At 53.7% G+C, this 24,065-nt stretch overlaps 2 protein-coding genes across 4 annotated transcripts; one reads left to right on the top strand and one right to left on the bottom strand.

Annotated features, from left to right (window-relative positions):
• Nucleotides 1–53: 53 nt before the first annotated feature.
• On the top strand, nucleotides 54–11,910 carry TKFC (triokinase and FMN cyclase). 2 transcript variants are annotated; one of them, XM_043872118.1, is made up of 18 exons: nucleotides 54–167; nucleotides 1,507–1,622; nucleotides 3,677–3,866; nucleotides 4,820–4,930; nucleotides 5,005–5,186; nucleotides 6,466–6,544; nucleotides 6,825–6,914; nucleotides 7,527–7,561; nucleotides 7,638–7,722; nucleotides 7,814–7,903; nucleotides 8,487–8,603; nucleotides 8,926–9,045; nucleotides 9,219–9,356; nucleotides 10,309–10,415; nucleotides 10,520–10,623; nucleotides 10,746–10,779; nucleotides 10,886–10,975; nucleotides 11,349–11,910. In XM_043872118.1, exons 2-18 carry the CDS (start codon nucleotides 1,620–1,622, stop codon nucleotides 11,508–11,510), a joined length of 1,737 nt encoding a protein of 578 aa, XP_043728053.1. In that variant the 5' UTR covers nucleotides 54–167; nucleotides 1,507–1,619; the 3' UTR covers nucleotides 11,511–11,910. The 2 variants fall into 2 exon arrangements, with proteins under 2 accessions (XP_043728053.1, XP_043728045.1); XM_043872110.1 differs by having other exon boundaries at nucleotides 65–380.
• Nucleotides 11,911–13,351: 1,441 nt separating this feature from the next.
• LOC122674221 (lysosomal membrane ascorbate-dependent ferrireductase CYB561A3) lies at nucleotides 13,352–23,981 on the bottom strand. 2 transcript variants are annotated; one of them, XM_043872396.1, is made up of 8 exons: nucleotides 23,755–23,981; nucleotides 21,367–21,472; nucleotides 20,422–20,506; nucleotides 20,147–20,345; nucleotides 16,989–17,197; nucleotides 16,217–16,371; nucleotides 15,337–15,493; nucleotides 13,352–14,733 (listed from the first exon to the last, which is right to left on the bottom strand). In XM_043872396.1, exons 4-8 carry the CDS (start codon nucleotides 20,328–20,330, stop codon nucleotides 14,710–14,712), a joined length of 729 nt encoding a protein of 242 aa, XP_043728331.1. In that variant the 5' UTR covers nucleotides 20,331–20,345; nucleotides 20,422–20,506; nucleotides 21,367–21,472; nucleotides 23,755–23,981; the 3' UTR covers nucleotides 13,352–14,709. The 2 variants fall into 2 exon arrangements, with proteins under 2 accessions (XP_043728331.1, XP_043728322.1); XM_043872387.1 differs by lacking the exon at nucleotides 20,422–20,506.
• Nucleotides 23,982–24,065: the final 84 nt, after the last annotated feature.

The raw sequence follows: 24,065 nt of genomic DNA, 5'->3' as shown, positions 1-24,065 counted from the left end.
CAAGGAGACAGAGGCGGCCAACCAAGGGAGGCCCCGCCCCCCGGTGGCCCCACCCATTTCCTACCGCCGGAGCTTGGAGTACCCGGATGAGGGCGCTCCGTCGCGAGTCTTTCGGTCCCGGTGGCGGTTACTGAAAAGGTTGACCCGGGCGACAGCGGTTCGCAGAGGTTCGCCGACTCCTCCTTCTTCCCCGGAGCTGACCCGCCGACCTCATCCGTAGTCCGCTTCCCTCGCCCTTCCCCAGACCCCGTCCACAGCCCCTTCTTAGCTCCAGGAGCCCTCGGGGCTATTCCCTATTTTGGAACCGGAAGATACTGCTGAGGCCCAGAGAGGGGGAGGAAGGTGACATCAAATTGTGCACCTCCCAGACTAGAACTGAGGTTCGTACCTCCCTCTTCCTAGCTTTCCCAGTATCTCTAAACCCAGCCGTGCCTGATCCTAGAATGACCGATCACTCTAGCTCACCTGGCGGGCGTTTGGGGGAGGCGCTTAGACTGTCCCTTCTCTCCTTTGAACTTGTTTGTGTTTGAAACTTTGTGTTTCAAGGCCCCAGCAGGCCCCTTCTCCAGCAGAGTTAGTGCTCCCGTGGTTTGTGCAAACTCAGACCTTCCCTGTTGAGAACCTTAGTGACCCAGGAAAGCAGTCAGTTAGCCCTGCAGCTTGCAAGCCACTCCACATCAGACAGGCTCTGCAAGGAGTAGAAGGAGAACCACGTGGGTTGGAGCACCTGCCGCAAGGCTGTAGAGGAAGCTGCCCCCATTTTACAAATGAGGAAGCTGAGGCTCAGGCAAATTGGTTTACCCAGAATCCCCTAGGATATCAGAGGCAGAGCTAGGTGCTGAGACTGGTGGAGAGTCTTTCCATTGCAGAAAGGTGCGGTGAGCCCAAGACACCTTTGAACCTGGCTGAACCAAAAGGTCTTTGTGATTTACATATGTGATTTCCCACATCCAGGACTTTCAACCTTGACTTTGGAGGCACTGAATTTATCAGTAGAAAGAACACAGGATTTGTAGAGAAGCTAAACATAGGTTTGAATCCTGGCTGTTGTTGGAATGGCCTTGGGCACATCACAGAGCTTGCTGGGGCGGTTTCCCAGAAGGAAAATAGAGTCACAGACTCAGCCATCTCCTTCCTGGTGAGGTGCCAACACTGACAAGAGCAAGTCTGTGAAGATCTTTAGGAATGTATTCACTGCATGTGTGCCTGTGTAATAGATGAAGTTATTCTGTGGGTAACTTTGCCCCCTGGTGATAAGGTGGGCACCACTCCTGAGCATAAGGCAGACGTGTGCCCAGTATGGATCTGTCAGTGTTCTGGCAGCCAGGTGCAGAATGTGAACCTTGGTCAGCCCCAAACTCTTCTCCATTCCCAGCACACATTCTAGACTTTGGACTTAGATCACAGTCTGGGGAAGCTCACTAATTACCAGGGCGCTGGAAGCATGACTGTGCCAGTAGGCTGCAAGTGTCTTCAGCAGCTCATGTTGTCACCCACCTCTTGCAGATTCCGCTTGCCATCTTCACTGTGCTCAGACCTGATTGCTCCCACGGGATTGCCCATCTGCCAGAAGCTCAGTGAGACGGTGTGAGGCAAACTTCCTTCAGAGCCTTCCCATCATGGTGAGTCCCATGAGGGCCAGGGCAGGGGAAGGGCACTATGGCTATAGCCTTGGGGCAGTAGGTGTGCCGGCCCTGGGCATGTTGCAGTTCCTCGCTCCCTGACCAAGAGATGCTGCTGCCTCCTGAGCTTAAGAGAGAGAGTTATCCTCTGTCTCAGGGCCTGACTTCCCTTCATTTCCCAGCTAGGCCCAGCCCAGTCTGTGGCTGCAGCCTCTGAGTCCCTCCAAGGCCCACATGGCCCTGGTCTGGATCATGCATTTAGAACATTAACAGCTACCTACTCTGTAATAGACACTACCAGACACAGGAGCCCGAAAGAAGGACCTGTTGTGTCTTTCTGAGCCTTGGGCATGTGTGGGCTTGTGGGATCTACAGTGCAGGAGGCTCAACATGACCCTCGGCATGCTCCAGGCTCATTCTAGAAATGGTCTGAAGCAAAACAGCCCTGGGTAGATGTTGTGAAATCTCTTAGTTGTGTCCAACTCTTTGTGATCCCATGAACTGCAGCACACCAGGCTTCCCTGCCCTTCACTGTGTCACAGATTGTGCTCAAACTCATACCTGGGCACACCTGGGTTCAAGTTTCAGCCTACCACTAACCAGCTGTGTGACATTTTACGGAAACATGACCTCTACGAGCCTCTTTATTCATCTACAGATTAGTCGATGGGGTGTTGACCAGACCAGGATCTAGGGGCCTCTCACATTTGCCTGTGGGAGGCAACTTTCCTTTCTTCCATCCCCTCAGGCCACTGGGAGCCACAGATGGCACTGGCCCCTGACCTCTCCTCTGGCTCTTGTTTGGGAATGGTTGCAAATCCCAGGGAGGGCAGACTGTCAGGAATGGCAAGGGGACCCATTCTCAGAGGGTGGTGGCGTTGGAAGCTGAGCTTGGAATTGAGACCCACTCTCAACTTCATTGCATGTTCCAGGCCCTGGCAGGCTCTGGGAGCCACAAGCCCATGCCTTCACTCGGGCAGAACATCTGCCACTCTCAGCCTCCCTTCAGCCCCCGGGGAAAGCAGCATGATAAAGCCAAAATGGAACTAGCTTTGAGGCCAGGCTGACCTGGACACTTGCTGGCTTTGTGACCTTGGGCAAAGTCATATAACTCTGCCTGTTTCCTCACTGGGCTAATTTTACTCCATAGGGTTGTTGGAAGGTTGAATGAGATGTGCTTGAATGTGCTTAGAATCAGGTCTGGATCTAGAATGAGGTCTGGCTCACAGCCCTGGCCCACCCCCGACCCAGAAAAGACCAGAGTTTGCATGAAAGAACCAAGTTCTGGCCTACTTGGGGAAGGCTCAGCTGCAGGCTGTCCTCAGGCCACCAGGGGGCGCTGGGAGCACAGCCCTCTCTGATCCTAATTGGGCACCAGTTTCTCTGGGACAAAGGCAGGAGCCACATGCAACCCCTTCAGCCAGCTCTGGCTTTTCCGAGCTGGCGGTAGAAGGGACTGCTGCTGCTGCTGCTAAGTCGCTTCAGTCGTGTCCGACTCTGTGCAACCCCAGGGACTGTAGCCCACCAGGCTCCTCCGTCCATGGGATTTTCCAGACGAGAGTACTGGAGTGGGGTGCCATTGCCTTCTCCGTAGAAGGGACTAGCTCCCTTTTATTCAGTTTTTACTGTATAGTGGGCATATCCTGTAGTTCATTAAATCCCTGTTTTGCTGAGGAAGCAGATGGGTGTGAGACCTGTCTGGCCCCCTCCCCTGGGACAGGAGCCCCAACCTGGGGCTTCTTCTCCTTTGACAAAAGGCTGTTGGGCCCTAATCTTTTTTGTACTGAGGACTCAAGTTCCCCCATTTTCTTTGTATCAAAGCCATTCTTCAGGATAAATTTAAGGCACAGGTTAGGGACTGAATAAAAAGTCACAAATTACAAAGTCATAGAAACATCCACCAGATAAAATGATGCCTAATTCAAGGAACCGCTGTTCCCTGGAGTTCCTGGGCAGGTGTGGGCTAGGGGTCTTAGTCACAGCAGTGTGGCTGGGCAGGACTGGGGTGTCCCTGTCAGCTACACCCATGACCACCTCCTGCTTTTCTCCCACAGACCTCCAAGAAGCTAGTGAACTCAGTGGCAGGCTGTGCCGACGACGCCCTTGCCGGCCTCGTGGCCTGCAACCCCAGCCTACAGCTCCTGCAGGGCCACCGCGTGGCCCTCCGTTCTGACCTGGACAGTCTCAAGGGCCGGGTGGCTCTACTGTCAGGTGGGGGCTCTGGCCATGAGCCCGCCCATGCCGGTGAGCACCCTGGGCAGAGGTGGGGGGTGGGCTCTGGGCAGAGTGCACGGGGGCTCCTGGGAGATCTTTGGTGCCGTTAGGAGGTCCCGGACGGAGCCAGGCCGAGAGTCAGAAGCCTGGTGTCTGCTCTGGCTCTCTGCTCCCTTGAGCTGTGATCTGAAGCCAGGCCTGGCCTCTCTGTGCCTCAGTCTCTACGTCTGTAAAAGCACAAGTTTGGGCCAAATGATCTCTCAGGCCTTTCCAGCTGAATGTCAGTGATTTCACAAATCCTCCCTGCCTCCCAGGCCCAGCTGACCTGCTGTCTCCTCCTCCATGAAGCCTTCCTGACTTTTCCAGCCTAGAGCAGTATCCCTCTTCTGAATTCCCAGCCTGTATTTTCACATTCAAAGTGGACAGTCCTGGATTGTTTCCTATTTAGTGCCAGGCATGTGAACTTTTCCTGAGAGCTCAGGGATGGGGGTGGGGGTTGAGGAGGAGTAGGGACCAGGCTTTTGTATCCTCTGTATCTTTCCTGTCTCTCTGGCGAATTCATCCATCCATTCAGCAAACATTCCTGAGCACCTGTGCGTGGCACTGTCTGGCCACTAGGGGCGCAAAAGTGACCCAGACAGACAAGGTACCTGCCCTCATGGAGCTTCTGTTCTCCTTTGGGGAGGCAGAAACCAGGTAAACACACAAACGAAAGAGATCATTTCAGAGCATGTAAGTGAGGTAGGGAGGACAGGAGAGCAGGATAAAGGAGCAGCGAATAGCTGGGGATGGAATGAATGACTATTCAGTTGGGAGGTTGGGGAAGACCTCTCCAAGGAGATGAAAGATCTGTGGAATGTGACCCAGGTGCTCTTCTGCACCAGGCACACAGTAGGGCTCACCAGGGCATGAAGCCCTGAGCCCCAGGGCCTGCAGGCACAGGTCCCCACCCAGCATCCTCTCCCCTCCTCTCTCCATCACAGGTTTCATTGGGAAGGGAATGCTGACTGGGGTCATCGCGGGAGCCGTGTTCACCTCCCCGGCAGTGGGCAGCATCCTGGCGGCCATCAGGGCTGTGGCCCAGGCGGGCACAGGTAAGCCTGGCCTGCAGGAGGGTCTGCTGTGGGGAGGGCAGGCGCTGACGGGGCCCTGCTGGCTGCTCCTGCAGTGGGGACCCTCCTCATCGTGAAGAACTACACCGGGGACCGGCTCAACTTCGGCCTGGCCCGGGAGCAGGCCCGGGCGGAGGGCATCCCCGTGGAGATGGTGGTCGTCGGGGATGACAGTGCCTTCACCGTCCTGAAGAAGGCGGGCCGGCGCGGGCTCTGTGGCACAGTGCTCATACACAAGGTGAGGGTCCCCTCCTAGGACCCCAGCCCTTGCTTTCCAGGCTGCACCCGGTGCCGGACTCTTCTAGCCATCTGTCCCACCCCCCAGGAAGCCACTGCGTCCCCAGCATTCCCTGATCCAGGAGGGCACCCCCACCCCCGTAACTAGCTCAGCCCAGGTACAGGCTTTCATCCTCCCAGCCCCTTCCCTGCCCTCCCCCTACCTGACCACCCATCACCCCATCCTGTGGCCCTACTCCCCAGGGCCTCCAAAGACACCTCCTCCTCCAAGCCCCACCCTTCCTGTTAGCCTTGCTTTGGTCTTGCCTGCTTGCACCCAGGTGGCTGCTGCTGCCTTCTCACCTGACTCCTGTGGCTGCTTCCTTCCCACTTCTCCTGCGGTCTCTTCCCCATACCACCCCAGAGGTGTCTTTTAACAATGTGTCTCTGACCAGGCTGTTCAGCTACAGAAAGCCCCCTACCAGGGTTCCTGGGGTCAGCGCAGGCTTCCTGGTCAGACGCCCACCACGCTCTTGCCCCCCAACCTGGCTTTCAGGTTCCTCCCCCATTGTCCTGTGGCCTCCTCATGCTCGGTGAACACCTGCGCCCTGTACTGCTGGGCTGTGGCTCACCTCTGGGGCTTTGCTGATGCTGAGTCTTTGACCTTGAAAATCCTTCCACTGTCCAGCCCCACTTTGGCCTGGCTAACTCCTATTCTGTGGAGGCCCACGCCTGCTGTCTCTCCTTCCGGGAGGTTTGCCCTCTCACCACACCAAGCAGGCTCGGACCCCCTGCGCTCAGTGTTCCCGTAACTCCTACTGTGAACTCCGTCATCAGAGGTGTCACCTCACATGAAACGTTCAGTCTGTGCTGTCTGTTTCTCCAACCCCTCCCCAGACCGAGTTCCTCCAAAGTAGGGACTATGATTTAGACACCTTTTCCCCTTTTCAGCACATACTAGATGCTTGGCAAGAAGTGGGTGGGTGGCCAAAGTGAGCCACAATACATACGCCATGGAGTGAGAACTCTAGGCCAAGAGTTGGGAAGCTAGCCACCAACTGGCTGTGTGACGTTGGACAAGCCACCTCCCCTCTCTGGGTCCATTTCTCCATTTGTAAAGTTCCTCTGGCTCTGGGATTCTTAAAGAGTCCTGGCAGTTGCCCTAAATATGGCGGGCCAGGTTGATGCAGCAGGACGAAGAGATTCCCTGTTCCCAGCTAGAAGCTCAGCCCCAGCCTGTCTTCTGCCTGCAAGTGGTACAGTGACCCTTCCCCACTGGGGGCCTGTGTCTCTGGGCGCAGGTGGCAGGTGCTCTGGCCGAGGCAGGTATGGGCCTGGAGGAGATCACAGATCGGGTGAGCATGGTCACCAAGGCCATGGGTGAGTGCCGGCTCAGGGCCCGGGAAGGGCAGGGGAGGTCGAGGCCCACCTTGGACCAGGAGCAGGTTCCCCGAAGCAGCACAGGAGGCCTCCCAGAGGCTGCGGGAGGGGTTCCCGGGAACGGCGGCTTTGGGTGCCCGAGCAGGGGTTCTCTTCCATCACTGAGATGAAGAGCCCGGCAGCCTGTATCAGTGAAGAGACTTCTGAGCTTGCTGCTGCCCAGCTGACGCCTGACGCCAAGAGCAGGACAGTCATCCCCTTCATACCTCATTTCTCGTAGGAACCCTGGGAGTGAGCTTGTCCTCCTGCAGCGTCCCTGGTTCCAAACCCACTTTTGAGCTCTCAGCTGATGAGGTGGAGCTGGGCCTGGGTAAGCTTGTGACTCCTTGGGCCCCCTGGGTTTTTCCAGCATTTTCTACCCCGGGAGCCATCTACTGGGTCTGCTCACTTGGAGCTGTCGCCTCAGGGCTCTGAGGTTTTTTAATTGGGCCCATGAGGCCATTCTGGCCCAACCTGCCCGATTTCTACCAGCCATTGCCCTCCGTACCCAGGGCTCCATGTCCCGTGTACCTCCTTGCCTGTGTTCCCACCATTCTCCGGTACCCAGGACCCTGCCAAGATGCAGCCCTTCTTTCAAGGGCAGGTCTGGGGCCACCCCAGCTACAGAACTTCCCCTCTTCCTCCCCTGTGCTTCCAGAGTGATGGGCAGAGGCCTCATGTGGCCTCTCTGTGACTGCCTCTAGTTCGGCTACTTCACTAGTTGGAAGTTAAGTAAAGCTCTGGCTCTCTCCACCACCAAGCCATAGCTCCCAGAGAGCAGAGACTGTGTGTGTTTCACTAGACCATCTGTGTCCCCCAGCCCCATGCTCCCCAGATACACGTGCCTAGCCTAGTGCTGACCACTTAGAAAATCCTTGAGCAGAACATGCTGAGCGAATCCCCAGGCTCCGAGCGGGTCAGCAGTGCTTGTGTCTGTCCACAGGGATCCACGGGGAGGCTGGCGTGCGCCGGATAAAGGTAGGTGGCCTCCCTGGCGCAGGCGGGCCCGAGACTGGGGCCCCCGACACAGCTCACGCCCGGCTCCCCGTAACAGATGGCGACCGCCGACGAGATTGTGGCGCTCATGCTGGACCACATGACGAGCTCTTCCAATGTGTCCCATGTGCCTGTGCAGTCCGGTGAGGGGCTGTCACGCTGTCTCCCTGCCTTGCCTCCCCCTCTGGGAATGGAGTCCAGAGAGTCTCACCTGGGCGTTGTGTCCACCCACAGGCTCCTCAGTAGTGTTGATGGTCAACAACCTGGGTGGCCTGTCATTCCTGGAACTGGGCATCATAGCCGACGCCGCCGTCCGCTCTCTGGGTGAGCCCCACACTGGAATCGGACCTCCTGACCCCCGAGCTTCCTCCTGCCCACCATTTGAAGCTGGATGTAAGAAAAGCACCTGAGATAGAGCCTTGCAATGATGGTCCAGAGCATGGGCTGTGCAGTCAGTCAAGCCCGACTTACATGGCCGCCTGCCACCTGCTTGCCTGGAGCCTTGAGCCTGTTGCCTTGTCTGTAAAAAGAAGGTGGTAATAGTAGCTGCCTTAAAGGGTTGTCATGAGGATTGTTGTTTAGTCGCTCAGTTGTGTCCAACATTTTTGCAACCCCATGGCTGCCTCTGTCCACACTTAGCGCAGGACCTGGTAAGAAGAACCCAGTAACTGAGACCTGTTGTTACTCATCTGCCCCCATAGAAGGGACACCTCCAGGGAGTGTGGTCATTCAAGGTATCTTTAAAGGACGCTCTGAGGAAATGTGACCAGCTCCCTACTGACCTCAGGGCCCAGCTCCCAGAGTCCTGGTTTTTCTCCTACTCTGCTTCTTTCTCTGATGCTTTGGGGGAAACTGCCCAGAAGCACTTCCCTTCTCCCTCACATTCTTTCATGCTCTGATACTGCAGAGGGCCGCGGGGTGAAGATTGCCCGTGCCCTCGTGGGCACCTTCATGTCAGCCCTGGAGATGCCTGGCGTTTCTCTCACCCTCCTGCTGGTGGATGAGCCCCTCCTGAAATTGATAGGTGAGACCTGGAAGCTGAGGTCAGCCAAACCTGGGCTCCCTGGAGCTGGAAGGAGCCAACTCCATCAGGGCTGACCGTGACAATTAGGACCCTGTGGAGAGGCCCTTTCTGGCTTCCCCAGCCTTCCCCAACTCTCACTTGACTGTGGAGGCGTTGGAATTAGGCTCCTCCCCCAGGGGCCCTCATTTCCCAGGTACACAGGTAGCACTCAATACCCACTTACTGCGGTGGAGGGAACCAGGCCACCAGGTGGGGAGTCCAGGCCCTACTTGATCCCTGGCCAGCCGACCCATCCCTAAGAAGAGTCATCCTGCTGTCCTAGATGCTGAAACCACTGCCTCAGCCTGGCCTAATGTGGCCAAGGTCTGGGTGACTGGGCAGATGCGGAGCCGGACTGCCCCCATGGAGCCCCTGGCGGCCCCTGACTCCACTACTGCAGCAGGTAGGGGCCATATGCTTGGGGAAGGTGGCCCAGGCCTTCGGCCTGAGGCCTAGAGGCTGCAGTGTGTGCAGAGGGGCGTGCAGGGGCCTTGGACCCACACCTCCACTCTGGTCACGCTCAGTTGTGAGAAGAGCCAGCCAGGTGGCCTCCCTCCTGCTGTCCTCCCTTTGCAGGTGCAGCCTCGAAGCAGATGGTACTTGTGCTGGAGCGGGTGTGCACCACCCTCCTGGGCCTGGAGGAATGTCTGAACGCCCTGGACCGCGCTGCCGGCGACGGGGACTGTGGCACCACTCACAGCTGTGCAGCCAGAGGTTGGTGCCAGGACCCACCTGGGGCAGGAGACGGGGTGGCATGGCACACTCATGTGGAGATGGCGGCATTTCATGAATCAGTGATTTCAGAAGCATTTGGAATACTCACATGGGGCTGGCAACTGTTATTTTGCCAAACGAAGTCATCACAAACTTAGCATGCTTTTCACCTGTTTTCATAAAGAGATACTTCTAGCACCACAAATGTAGGAAGGTTGTTATCACAGAATAAAATCTTTCAGTGAATAATAACTTTGAAAGTTGCTCAGTCCTGTCCGACTCTTCGTGACCCCATGGACTATATAGTCCATGGAATTCTCCAGTCCAGAATACTGCAGTGGGTAGCCTTTCCCTTTTCCAGGGGATCTTCCAGGTCCAGGGATTGAACCGAGGTCTCCCACATTGCAGGTGGATTCTTTACCAGCTGAGCCAGCCACAAGGGAAGCCCGAATAGTAACTTCAGATTATCCTAAAGGGAAACTCAGTCCTTACTCTTTCTCAGCTTACCCAGACGAGGGAAAAGTTCTGAATTATCCAGCGATTATCTCGTTCAATCAAGAAAAATATATTTAGTGGTGACCACAGTCAGGTGCTGCCCTCAACTCTATGGATACAATAGCTAGAAAAACATTAAAATCACTGCCCTTGTGGCTTATGTTCTGGTAGGAGAGAAAGACCATTAACAAGGGAAATCAGTAAAAGACAAAAAAGAGGGAAGCAAGGAAGCATCTTCACCTGTTCAGTGACCACCAAGGTCCCCATCGGTGACCAGTCCCTGCTCCTCTCCAGAGGCAGCAGGACAGAGAGGGGGCCAGGGAGTCTCTTCATGTGGGTTCCCTCAGCCTCTCACAGCACCCATTCCTCTCGCCTGGCAGCGAGGCCTGGGTACTTGATTGGGGTCCAGGCAGACGGGACAGAGGGTCTCTGAATTCTTTGCCATCTCTGCCTGCAGCAATTCAGGGGTGGCTAAAGGAGGGCCCACCCCCAGCCAGCCCTGCCCAGCTACTCTCCAAATTGTCCTTCCTGCTACTGGAGAAGATGGGAGGCTCCTCAGGGGCGGTGAGTGCCAGCAGCCCCCGGGGGTGGGGTCTGACACAGAGGGGTCCTGGGTTGGCCAAGGCCTCAGGCCAACCCTGGGTGCTCAGCATCCTGGTCCTCCCCAGCTCTACAGCCTGTTCCTGACTGCGGCGGCCCAGCCACTCAAGGCCAAGACTGACCTCCCAGCCTGGTCTGCTGCCATGGATGCTGGTCTGGAGGCCATGCAGAAGTGAGCCAGGGCCCAGGGCCCCAGACCAGGAGTGGGCTGGTGGGGGGAGGGGTGGTTGATGTCACCCACCCCCAGAGTGGTGATTCCCTGCGGTGAGCCTCACTAGTTCTCTTCCCTGCCAGGTATGGAAAGGCTGCCCCAGGGGACAGGACTATGGTGTGTATCTGGCCCAGGCCTTCCCCTTTTTGAGCGTAGAAGCCCTGAAGGCCAGTCTCAGTGGCAGGGCCTGTCCTCAGCCCCTCTCCCCCCTCACCCTGTCCAGCTGGATTCTCTGTGGGCAGCAGGACAGGAGCTCCAAGCCTGGAAGAGCCCAGGGGCCAATCTGCTCCAGATTCTGACCAAGGCTGTCAAGGTGAGTGAGGCTGGGCCCAGCCACCCAGGGAGACAGACTCAGAACCACCAGGCTCCCATCTCCATGCGACCTTGAACAAGTTCATATCCTTTCTATACCTCACTTTCCTTCTCTGACAATGGAGAATACCTGTCTCAGAGGGTGGCTGGGGAGTAGAGAGATACATAGGGCCCCAGCACTAGGTCTGGGACATAGCAGGCCCTCAGCAGATGGTGACCCCTTATCCCTACCAGTGGTGGGTGGGCAATGACCTCTCCACCCTGGTGACTATGCAGAGGGTCCTGGCAAAGCTGGGACCCCAGGGTCCATGGCAGGAAGGAAGCCTGATGGCTCCTCCTTGAACCTGCTCCCACACCCCCACCCTCCACCCCAGAGTGCAGAAGCCGCAGCTGAGGCCACCAAGAATATGGAAGCTGGAGCTGGAAGAGCCAGTTACATCAGCTCCGCGCGCCTGGATCAGCCAGACCCTGGGGCAGTGGCAGCCACGGCCATTCTGCGTGCCATCCTGGAGGTCTTGCAGAGTCAGGGTGCATGAAGGCCTCCCTGGCCCTCAGGGCCTCTCTCACTGCTCTCCCCAGCAGCCACTGTCACTTACTTCTGCCTTCTGCCGTCCCCCCCTGCCTCTCGCTCTCGAGACCTGTCCTCTGCATTCAACAGGAACTCCTCAACCAGCCTGCAGATCCTCCACTGTAGAAATTGCAGGCCCAGAGTGGGTGTCAAATGTGTTTTCCCTCTTTGGGGAGGGGGCAGTCCTAGGGTCACTGGGCTCTGCTTCCAGTCAGTTCTGAGCTTTAGTGATAAGGCTTTTCCCTGGGTGGCAACACAGCCTTTAACTGGTGATGCTAATTTGGTTTTGAGACGCCCCGTGAAAGGTCTTCTGCACATGAACTGAGCCAGTGTGGAAAAGCCAGCCAATAAACCACACTGAAGCAAAAGAGCTGTGCTTCCTCTGAAGGACCTTCATCCAAGCGTGTGAACAAGTGGGCCCACTGATGCCCTGAGGCTCAGGGCTCAACCCCCACCTCCTCCCACCTGAGGCCGGGAGGCAGGTCCTGTGCAGGTGGGCCAACTCCACTGGGACCCACAGCCTGTCCTTCTGGTGCAAACACCACCCCGGAAGGCTGTGCTTTTCTCAGCACTAGACTAAAAGAACTCACTGATTCTTCAGGGGTCAAATGGGCAGGTGGGTCACCAAAAGGAAAACAAATCATCATACTCCTAAGGATCAGCAGTAGAATAGAAACTGCGCTCAGGCCAGCCCCACGTCTCCAGAGCCATCATTGACAGCCCCCGGGGGAGCAGGAGGGGCTGTGAGGTCAGGATGGTTCCTGGTGGAGACAGTACAGTGCACCCTTGGCCCCTTCTTGGCACAGGGGTGCAGTTAAAGCCATTAGCGTGACTCAGTTTAGACACTGACATGACCTTGAATCCCGGTCCTGTTTCAAACTAGCTACACATAAACTCAGGCCTGTTTAGCCTCTTAGAATCTAAAACCAAGAATGGTGCCCACCTCATAGCCACATGTGCTCAGTCGCTTCGTGTCCAACCTCTTGCAACACCACAGACTGTAGCCCACCAGGCTCCTCCGTCCATGGGATTTTCCAGGCAACAGTACTGGAGTGGGTTGCCATGCTCTCCTCCAGGGGTATCTCCCCAACCCAGGGATTGAACCTGCGTCTCCTGCACTGCAAGCAGATTCTTTCTGCTGAACCACCAGGAAGCCCCAAAGGCACACAGAAAGGCTTCCAATGAACCAGTGAAGATAAAGGGCCGCAGACCATCCAGATGCTCACTCACTGGGATTTACTAGCATCACATGTCTGCATCCAGCCCCTTCCAAGTCCTCTGCCCCAGCACTAGGTGGTCTCAGCTCCTCACACTGGGACCACTTATCTTGCCCAAACTTGATTGCAGGCTTCCTCAATCCTTTGGCTTCTCCTTCTCTGCCCAGGGTCCCCCATCCATCATCCACACCATGAGTTGCTGATCGTAGGCACAGTTATCAGTGGGCACAGATGCACACACCCAGCAGCTGGGAAGGAAACTCTGGCCTCAGACACCTGGCGTATCCCAACTCTGCTGTTGTCTGGTTGGGTGACCTCAGGCAAATCACTTAAGCCTTTTTAAGTCTTGTGTTCCAGAAAATGAAAGAGGAAACAGCTCCTTCCTGGTAAGATAACCAAATCCTCAAAGGCCATTTACTTTTAAGGACAAGTTCAGGAACCAACAGTCACATGCAATTCCAGGAAAACAGTCATGTGGACCTTTGGTGCCTTTGGGTTTGTTCCTCCCCAGGTCTGAGGGTCAGAACTAGCCCATGGCTTCTGCAAATGGCCCAAGCTCACTTCTCCAGAGTGTCATTTCAGCACAGAAGGCTTTGCTTCTTAAAAATACATTTAATGAAAATCAAGCCTCATAAGTCAAATGCCTACCCATGTGGAAAAGAGGGGGAGCTGGTCTCGTGACCAAGCTGCCTGGCGGTCATCCCAGTGCCTTTGGAGGGTCTCAGCTGCTTGGGAGGTTCAGTGTCAGCCCTCTTGCCAGTATCTGGCCACGTGGGGTGGGGTGGACAGTCAGCCTTGCCACCTGCCAGAAATCAGGACACCAGGTGTCCTGCTGCTTGTCACCTAAGCACAGCAGCATGGAGCCTGGGACCTGGCAGGGCCTGTGTGCAGAGGGCAGTGCCAACACTTAGGAGCAAGCCCTGCCACCCCAGTCTCGCTGGGAGAAAAGCAACCCCTCACACTCGCGTCACCCCAGAGACTTGATGCTAGGCAAGCAGCCACGGCGGGTGGGAGGGGCAAGTGAGGCACTTGGGTGCTCAGCAAGGGATGCCCCTGGAGGTGCCAGGGCTCCCAGGGCTCTGCTGGGCACAGAGCACCACAACCCTGGCACGTTCCCTGGTGAGCACAGAGGGAAGCTGGCTGGGCAAGGGCCCTGGTGAGCGCGCGAGGCTGATCCCGCCTGCGGAGAGGCAGGCGAGCTTGGGCCCACTAAGGGAAAGGGAAGGAGGTCTGCTCCTCCTCCGAGGGACAGCTGGACCGGCTCTTCTCAGAAGAGCAGATTACGTAGGGCTGTGCGGCAGTGACGGGCACGTCAGTCACAGGGAAGAGCCAGGATCCAGGCGCAGTCATAGCAGCAGCTAGCAGGGCACGTAGACACGCAGACACAGAAGGCAGCGACGAGAAACGAGTAGCAAGCAGCCGGCCCTCAGCTTCTCTTCTGCAGAAGCGGCTCTGCCAGTCCCCGCTCTCCTTCCAGCATCACCTCTGGCGTTCCCGCCCAGCCTCGTGTCCTGGTGGGCTGGATGGGAGGTTACAAGAGTAAATGCAGCCTGGCCCAGGGCGGCAGCCTAAACTTCAGGGGAAAGCCAAGGGAAGCCCTGGCTCCCCTACTCTTCACAATATGGATGGCACTCATTTCCCAGCTTATCTGAGTCCTCAGGATTCCCTACCACATCCTCAGGCATGTGGGGGGAAGCAAACCTGCTCATACGAGCAGTGGTGGTGTGAGCAGCCAGGGCAAGGAGGCCGGGGGTCAACGGAGGACCTGAGAAGTCAATGCCGAGAAGGGGCAGAGAAGCCAAAGCCACCGAGGAAAGCACATGGGCAGCAGGCTGTGGGAAAACAGGCCCACCCAGAGGCAAGGGGAGACGGGCCCGCAACCAGCGAGAGCAGAGCTTCGGGAAGGAGTCCAGACTGCACACCAACTGCTCCTGCGAGCCGCTTCCTGCTTCACTCCCCGCCATGCAACAGGGCCTGGAAAGACAAGCAGGTGTCAAAAGGGCCCCTGACCTGCAGGAGTCCTGCCAGGCCTGAGCTGCTCAGACAGACCCCAACCTGCAGGACGAGCCCCAAGTCCACCCACCACACCGTTCAGGGAAGCCCCCGAGTCCCTCAACCAACACACCCCATCCCTCAGTGCCTGCATGGCCGAGAACAGGCAAAACGTGCTTCAAGTCCTCAACCTGTCACCACACGCCCAAGAGGAACGCTCCCATCCCACTAGATAAGCCGTGAAGCTGGAGAAGCAGAAATCAGCACGCCTCCTCACGCTCAAGCCCGCCCTTGGGGAAGGTAAGGCCACACTTCCACCTGTGAGACCACAGCCATCTGGGGAGGGGAGGAACCCCCTGCTCCCCCAGCGGACAGGCCCCCAGGAGCAGCTGCACTTGCCACAGCAGGAAGCGCTGGGTTCATTCTGGTGCTCCCCATCAGCCAGCCGAACCCCACTTTCAAGCTACTTGGTTTCCCACCACATTACTGGGTTGGTCTTCCTGGCAAAGCCCAAGCCTTTACTGGGTGACCCCTCCCTAGACCTGGCCCTAGCCCAACCTGAAACAGGAGACCAAGACCTCATACCTCTCTCTCGGCCTGCATCCCTGGTTCTGGGCGTTTCCAAGATGATGCCAGTAGGATATAGAGCACCAGCAGCCCGAAGACCACCACCAGCATCCCAGCGCAGTTGGCAAAGACAGCCTCACTGGGCAAGTTGGAGTATGACTTGGTGCCATTTTTCCTGAGGAGGACAAAAACAACATGGGCCCTTGAGCAACTTTTCTACCTGTTTTTGCCCAATGCCAGTAAAAGAGGATGAGAAAGACTTCCCAGGGCCTGCTGCAACCTGGAATATTAACATACCTTCTAAGTCTCTGCCATGACTAGTGTCTGCAGAATGCTGTCTACCCTTGAGGAAGCTGAAGCTCCCAGACATGAAATGAACTTGTCCTGAGTTACCCAACTAGGAAATGGCACAGCCAAGATCTATACCCAGGTGTGACCTCAAATCTTGTTTGCTCTTCACTGCACCCCCACTGCCTCCCCAAATGGAGAATGGTAGTGGTTAGATGTATGAGCTCTAGTCCTCTAACTCAAAGCTCTGCCACATACTGGCTGTGTGCCCTCGGGCACACTGCTAAGCCTCTCTGTGCCCCTGTTCCCTAATTTATACGTGGCAATGACATTATCAATGCTGTAGGGCACCTGGAGGACTAAATTTGAGACGTTTACAACAGTTTCTGCCACACAGTGGGTTCTAAATCACTTTAATGCTGGGTAAGTATTTTGTGACTAGTTTACCAATCTCAGCCTAAAGAAAGATGAGTCCATTACCGTCCGGATCAGGAATGAGCTCAACCCCAAAGGCTTCCCTCCCTCAGTCGGGTCCTATGACCCATCTTTTGAAGACCCTGTTCCTGCCCCCCACCTTACAGTTGGGGGTCCCATGCACCCCCACACTCACAAACTGAAGAAAAGCTTCTCGTTAATGCCAGAAATGACAGACGCAATGGCCAGAGAGAGAATGGAGGCTCCAAAGAAGACGTGGATGGGCTTCAGGAGGCTGCGCAGCCACATGGATGCCCAGGGCAGCAGGAAGACCGAAAAGCCCAGGAACCACTGTGGACACAGGAAATACCCAACTACTGCGTGTGACCAAAGGCACGTTGGGTCACACCACCCATCAGCAGCCCCTACTCGTCAGTGAACCCTGGCCCATCTCTCCCAGCTGAACCCTCCTGCCAGGCACTGCAGCCTCCTCCCTGTGGTCTGACACAAACAGGAACACTACCTGCATGAGATGCCTGGCTACCCTCCACCCTTCCGCAAACCCAGCCGTCCTTGTTTGTCTCTGCTCCCTGCCTATCCTGGCTCACAAAACTCCCAACTCGTACAGGGCTAAAATCAGGATGTGGCTACTACTTCTAGAATTGCTTCTGGTTCACAGAAAAGGGCAGTGGAAAAGGTGACTTAAGAGTCAGCCTGGTACGTACTGCGATCGAGCTAGCTCAGAGCGCTCCAGGACCACAGTGGGTGGTGTGAGGGGTGAGAGCAGAACAGGGTGAATGGGAGAACCACCAACCTCCCAGAGCCCCTCAAACTGCCGATCCTACAGCATGTGCCCTGCCACACCATCTCCAGGCACTGAGCAGAAGGAAGATTTGGTGCTGATGCCAGGGAAGCCCCAGGCGGAGTGGGCAGCCAATGGGTACCCAAGGAGCACAGACAGTACCCACCTGGCAGGCGAAGAGGAAGACGGTGGTGATGCCCAGCCAGCTGTGCAGGGAGTAGAGATTGGGGATCTTTGCATGGTTGTGAAATTCAAAGACCGCGTGCAGCCCCAGCACCGTCAGGAGGAAGGCCAGCAGGTGCATGGCCGCATGGCCGGATTTCCAGGGCAGCCTGGGCCCTACCCATGACTGGGGCAGGCGGTAGACCAGCGATGCTGTTGGAGAGAGCAGTCCCAGGGCTCAGCCTCCTCCCCTTGTGCTCACCCAAGCATCAGGGGAGTCACCCTGCCGTGTTCCCAAACAGCTTCCTAACAGGGAGGAGGAAGTGCTAGGACACCAGTATCAACTCCCCAGGATCTTCCATCCTGGCATCACTTCATGAAGGGGGAGAAGGGATCATGATAAAGGGGAGGAGCGGGGGGAAGGATAAACTAGGAGTTTGGGATTAGCAGATACAAACTACTACATATAAAATAGATAAACAGTAAGATCCTACTGTGTAACACGGGAACTATATTCACTATCTTGTAATAAACTATAATGGAAAAGAATATCTGAATATATATATATGTGTGTATATATATATACATATAAAACTGAATCACTGTATATGAGAAACATAACATTGTAAATCAACTATACTTCAATTTTTTGGACTTTCCAGGTGGCTCAGTGGTAAAGAATCCTCCCACCAATATAGGAGATGTGGGTTTGATCCTTGGGTCAGGAAGATCCCCTGAAAAAGAAAATGGCAACCCGCTCCAGTATTCTTTGCCTGGGAAATCTCATGGACAGAAGATAATGGCAGGCTACAGTCCATAACTTAGTGACTAAACAACAATACTACTTCAATTTAGGAAATTCCCTGGTGGTCTGGACAGGGATGCCTGGCATGCTGCAGTCCATGGGGTTGCAAAGAGTTGGACACGACTGAGTGACTGAACTGAATTGGTAGTCTAGTGGTTAGGACTCCACACTTCCACTGCAGGGGGTTATGGGTTTGATCCCTAGTCAGGGAACTGAGATCCCACGTGGCACAGAGCATGGCCAAAAACAACAACAACAAAAACCTAAATTTCTTCTAAAAAGGAGGGGAGAGAGGAACAGCTTTCATGGACTTGACGTTCTGTCATTAAAATAATATGTGCCATGTGTATGCATTTTTATATATAGGCTGAAAAGCAGTGTCACATTCATTATTTCATCTAACTTTAAGAACTCTCACAACTGAAGTGAGCTGTCAAGGACACAAGTTTTTAGGGCAAGCAAGGATGGCCCGGCAGGAGTAAGCAGATCCCTCGTGTCGGGACCTGACTGTGCCAGCAGGGGCTTCACCCTCATGCTTCCTAGAGCACGGATGGCAGACTACCATCCCCAGGCCAGATCCAGGCCGCTGCCTATTTTTGTGAATAAAGGGGTTTTTCTTCTTATGACTGACTGAATATCATTTATTGAAAAGAACATTTTGTCCCACAGCTCTACAGAGCCACCTTTCCTCACCTGTCTATTCACTTATCATGACCACACTGTTTTTATTATTACTCGAGTATAGTTGATTTACAATGTTGTGTTAGTTCCAAGTGTGCAGCAAAGTGAATCAGTTATACATATATCCACTCCTTTTTAGATCCTTTCCCCTTACAGGCCATTAGAGAATATTGAGAGAATATAACCCCTGTGTTATACGGTAGGTGCCTCACTGTCTTGATTACAGTAGCTTTTTAATAAACCTGTCTAGATGGGAGAGCAAGCCCTCCAACTGTGCTCTTTTTCAAAACCTTCTTGATTAATCTTGGCCCTTTGCATTTCAAGGTAATTTAATTGTCAGTTTTCACAAAAAAAAAGCACTGAGGCTTTGGGATTGAAATTAACCTACAAAATAATTTCAGGGGAACTTACATCTTTACAATGTTTAGTTTTCCAGACCGCTTACACCGTACTATATCCCTCCATTTATTGAAGGCTTCTTTAATTTCTCTCAATACAGTTTTATACATTTTTCTCTGTAGAATTTATATGACTTTTGTTCATTTATGCCGAGGTAATTAATGCTTACGGAAAGTGAAAGTGAAGTCGCTTAGTCGTGTCTGACTCTTTGCAACCCCAATCAAATCATATATATTAAATAATACTTTATATGACACTGATTTTTAAATTTTTACTGATTTTTTCCAGTTTTACTAAAATATAACTGACATACAGCACTGCATAAGCTTACAGTGTGGAACATCATGATTTGCTGCAGACACATCATGAAATGATGACCACAGTAGTTTAGTGAACCTCCGTCTTGTCATACAGATTCAGAATTAAATAGAAAAAAATTTTTTCTTGTGATGACAACTTTATGGATTTACTATCTGAACAACTTTCATATTTAACACACAGCAGTGTTAAAAATTATATTGATCATGTTGTACATTATATCCCTAGTACTTATTTATCTCAAAACTGGAAGTTTGTGCCTTTTTTGACGACCTTCGTTCAGTTCCCCCTCCCCTCAACCCCTCACCTCTGGTAACCACAAATCTGATCACTTTTACTGTGAGTTTGTTTGTTTTTGAAGTATAACTGACCTATAGCACTATGTTATTTCCTGTTACATAACACAGTGATTCGATATTTCTGTACATTTCAAAATGATCACTGTGACAGTTCTAGTTATGATCTGTCACCAAGCAAAGATATATAATCATTAACTCTGCTTTCCACACTGTACCTGTAACTCATTTATTCTGCAACTGGAATGCTGTACCTCTCGCTCTCCCTCACCTATTTCTCTCCTCCCCCCACCACTATAAATAGTTTTATTGGAACACGGCCACACACGTTTCTGTGATGTCTCTGGTCACTCACAGTACAACATCAGAGCTGAGTAGTTGCAACACAGATCACAGGGCATGCAAAGTCTAAAATATTTCCTATCTGGCCTTTAACAGGAAGTGTGCAAACCCCTGCCTAAGAACATCTGTGGAGTTGCCCTTCTCAGATGTCTCAGTTCTCGAGACTTCTTCCAAATGTCAGCTGGGCCCAGAGACAACCCACTGCATCCCATCCCTCCCTCACAGCCCTGAACCTACAGTAACAAAGGCCAGGATGAGAGGAGAGCGCTGCCCCACACGGGCCTGGGCCAGGCCACGTGTCTGCTGCCGACCCGTACTCACCAGCACTGTAGAGCACCACCATGCCTGTAACCATGAGCACCGGGTGCCAGTTGAACATGAGTATGCTGCCATCCCAGGCGAAGCCACCGTGCCAGTACCGCATCCAGTAGATGGTGAAGAGGATGCACATGGAGCCCAGGGAGCACAGTGCCAGGACACACAGGTAGAACCATCCCACCGCCATTCTCAACAGGCAGTCCTAGAGGAAGGGGAGATCACACATCCCTGCTGGCTCGGGTGCGCCCCACACCCCGGCTAGAGGAGGTAGCACTGACCTTGCTCTTGGCCGGAAGGGTGGTTCCCCTGCCACCAGCCTGGGCTCTGTCCCCTGAAGCCTTGACGGCAGGCTGGACCCCGTCTCTGGTATGAACAGTGAGTGAGAGTGAGGCGCCGCCCCAGCACCTGGCGGCGCACAGTGCAGCCAGCCCAGCCCCAGGGCTGGCCCTGGGGAGAGGCCTCCTCTGAGGTGGCCGGATGCTAAGTCCAGGGCCCTAGGATGGGTCCCCCCTCACAGGACCAGAGGTGAAGAATTATACTCCCATTCCTCGCAAAAAGAAAGGGCAGAAATCAAAATCCAGTCTAGATAACACAAATGCCCAGGCCTTCCATTCTAACATAAGGAGGCAAAATTCAGTCTCCACACGATTACAAGGCCACCTGGGAGAAAAGTGTTATAGCATCCCACTTCCGCAGCAGAGTTCTTCCCCAGACAGTGACCTCTACCCATGGGAAGGTAAGATGGGGTCTTCGCTCCAGTCCCCATACTCCACATCTTGAATTGGGCAAAAGCCTGCAGCTGGTCCCCAGACCTGAAACTTCTGCTTTCTCTTCTCTAGGGAAAGTCCAGAGTAGAAAAGAGGAAGCAAGAACTCATGATCTAGAAAGCAAAGAGTTTATTTTGAGGTTTCCACGTATACCTGATAACTCAGAAACCAACTCTGGTTTCAGGCATAGTGAACACCTAGCCCCCTAAGCAGCTGCTCTTAAAAGCCAGGCAGGTGGGCATGAGGGTTGGCAGGCAGTCTGCAAAGCCACAGGATGCCCCTGCTTTCAGCATGAACACAGCTCTCAAGGCAGGCACACTGTCCCCAAGGAGTCAGGGCAAGAAGGTGACACATGGCTTCCGAAACTTGAGGTTCTTCAACTGGAACCAGCTAACACGAGAAGAGGCCCCAAAAATCGCCAAGAACTCCCAAGGAGATAAAACATTTGACCCTCACCTTTATACCCAGTGACAAGCTGACAGAGTAGTGGCCTGGACTCCAGTTCTTAGGCTCTGAGGCTCCTTGAGCAAATCACTTAACATCTGAAGGGCTGTCTTCTCATCTGAAAGAAAACCATGGCAACAGGATGTAACTTACTGAAAGGCAGCTATGAACAGACATCACACCAGAACCTTAAGACACATGATCGATCTCATGTTCTCCTCTTGACAGTCCTGTGAGGGGTTATTTCCATTTCAATCTCCATGTTTTTAATTTGATCACAGATTGCCAGAGGATCAAGTGAGAAAATATATAAGGACATTGTAAATTATTAACATTTTCTTAGTAGTATTACAGCATTTCATCCTAACTACTAATGAAACCCTGAAGCCCATGGCCCCCATGGCTGCCCAAGCCTCTCAGTGGTCCCAATTCCATGTCATGCCAGCTCTCTCGATGCCAGATGTCCACCTAACCAGGTGCGGAGCTCTCAAAAGGGATCCAAGGTGGCAGGAGTCTCTGAGAAAGCAAGATTTGAGTTCTGGGGGAAAAAAATATATAAGCTTCCAGGGGGTTAGAGGGAGAAAAATCATGCCACTTGCTTCCTGGAAGCTTTTGGACTCAGCTGCTGAACTCAGCGATTTGCCACCCAGCCTCAGAGGTGTCCCCTTAGTTCCTCTAAGAGCAGTGGAAGTTTCAGGTCACCAGATGTTCAATCACCCCCTTCCCAGGGAAGTGTTAGCACAAAGGAGCTCCCAATCAGCAGGCTTCATCCATTGGCTAGTATCTACTTTTAAATTTGTTTCCCTTTGTAAGAGGAAAAAAGAAAATATCCAAAAGGGACCATATCCACCCCCCTAGAAGAGATCTGGATTACTGCTCTGGGACAGACTTGGAATAGATAATGGGGACACTTTCCTGACAGACTGGCTGGAATGTTTTACTGCTCAGAGTACACAGACGCACCCTCCCTCTGCTTGAAATGGAGAGCAAAAGGAGAGAAAAAGAACACAGTGAAAATTGTCATCCAAATGCTAAGAATATCCTCTCATTTATTCCAAGAGAGTAGTATGTGCTAAGATTTCAGGATGTGTGCAGGCTCCTAGTCTGCCCGCACTTGTAGAACCACATTCAAAAACAAAAGTCCTCAAAGTCCTGTGAAGTGTGAGAATGGTAAATATTTTAAGACTTTGCAGGCCATATGGTTTGTCACAACTGTGCTATCAACTCTTGACATACTGCAAAAGTAGTCATAAACAATACTTTCACAAATGTACAAGCTGTGTTCAAAAAACTATGGACACTGAAATTTCAGTTTTTATATCATTTCCACATCATAAAATATCCTTTTCTTTTCAATCACTGAAAAATGTAAAACCCATTCAGATCAGCCAGATTTGGCCTGTGGGTCATGTTTGTTGACCCTGATCTAAGGAGTTGTACTCTCCAACCTAATACACTCTCAATCCCTAAGCAAAAAAGATTCTCCCAGGCTGCACTAAAACAGATCAAGCCCTGGGGCAGAAAACGGCTATATCCTACTCAGCCCTAGTCTTACCAAAACATACGATTCCAAACTTTTTCACAAGCACTTAGAAGTGCAAATAGATCAAGGCATAGGAAGGCTGTTGGCTGCTCCCACTTTTCAGATGAATAGTGGGGGGCTTTAGGAATCTTGAGACCCACAGTTAAAGCTCAAATCCTAAACTTTTATCTTACAGATTAAAAATACTGGGGCCCAAACTATGAAAGTGACTCGGCCAAGGTGCGTGGCAGAGCTGGTAAAAGACTCCAGGTTGACTCCCCCTCGGCTCCAAGGACTCCTCACTTCCAAACGGAGCTTCCTTAAAGTCAGGGACTCTGGAGTGAGAGGCCTTAAATACCAGGCAGGAGATAGATAAGCAAGGTCCTCCTGAGCGCCAGAGTGATTACAGGGACGCCCTTCGCACCGTGCTCAGGTCTGACCGAAGTATCCAGAGAAGGGTACTAGGAACCCAGGAACTGATCCTTGACTCGCCGGCCGCCGGGGCCACCTTGGTCCCAGCTAACCTTGGCATCACCGACTCAATGGAGATTGAGTAAACTCCGGGAATTGGTGATGGACAGGGAGGCCTGGCGTGCTCCGGTTTATGGGGTCGCAGAGTCGGACACGACCGAGCGACTGAACTGAACTGAACCTTGGGTGAAAAGTTAGGCGAGGGGCTCCGCCTGCTGACTGCGACTTCCGAAGAGCTTTCGTGCTTTACAACCACCACCTGTGGAAGGAAGGGCATGGAGAATAGTGTCCATTTCCTAGGAGAGAAAACTTAGAGAGAGAGGGGTCGTGACAGCGCGAAACGAGGTAGTAGCAGAGCTAGCACTCGAACCCAGGTCCCGGAACTCCCAGCCCGGGCTGTTTCTCACCCCCGAACCACAGTGGGACGCAAGGGGACTAGGGTCTCCGAGACCCGTCTCTTGGCAACCCGCGCCGGAGCCGCTGCTCCCGAAGCTCCTGAAAGATGCAGTGAGACACTCTCAGCAACGCTCTCGACCACCAGGCACCACTGCTCTAGAGCCGAAAAGCTGGGGGCGCATTGTCCTCTTATAGGCGCGCATACTTCCGGTCGCGCGCGTGGCCGCCTGGGAAATGAAGTCCCGGATCTGGGGGTCCCCAGCTCTCAGGCGCCAAGGTGCTGACCCCCAACTCCAGTTCTTCCGCTGGCGTTTCTTCCCCA

This window comes from Cervus elaphus, chromosome 2 (assembly GCF_910594005.1).
Source record: "Cervus elaphus chromosome 2, mCerEla1.1, whole genome shotgun sequence".
NCBI lineage: Eukaryota > Metazoa > Chordata > Mammalia > Artiodactyla > Cervidae > Cervus > Cervus elaphus.
This window is presented reverse-complemented; position numbering and strand designations above follow the sequence as displayed.

Coding starts and splice junctions, on each gene's coding strand:
- LOC122674221 (XM_043872396.1), bottom strand. CDS start 20,330: ATGGCGGTGGGATGGTTCTACCTGTGTGTCCTGGCACTGTGCTCCCTG. Junction 17,198..20,146: donor GGTGGTGCTCTACAGTGCTG/GTGAGTACGGGT, acceptor TCTCTCCAACAG/CATCGCTGGTCTACCGCCTG. Junction 16,372..16,988: donor TCTTCCTCTTCGCCTGCCAG/GTGGGTACTGTC, acceptor CTGTGTCCACAG/TGGTTCCTGGGCTTTTCGGT.
- TKFC (XM_043872118.1), top strand. Junction 4,931..5,004: donor TGTGGCCCAGGCGGGCACAG/GTAAGCCTGGCC, acceptor CTGCTCCTGCAG/TGGGGACCCTCCTCATCGTG. Junction 10,416..10,519: donor TGGGAGGCTCCTCAGGGGCG/GTGAGTGCCAGC, acceptor GGTCCTCCCCAG/CTCTACAGCCTGTTCCTGAC.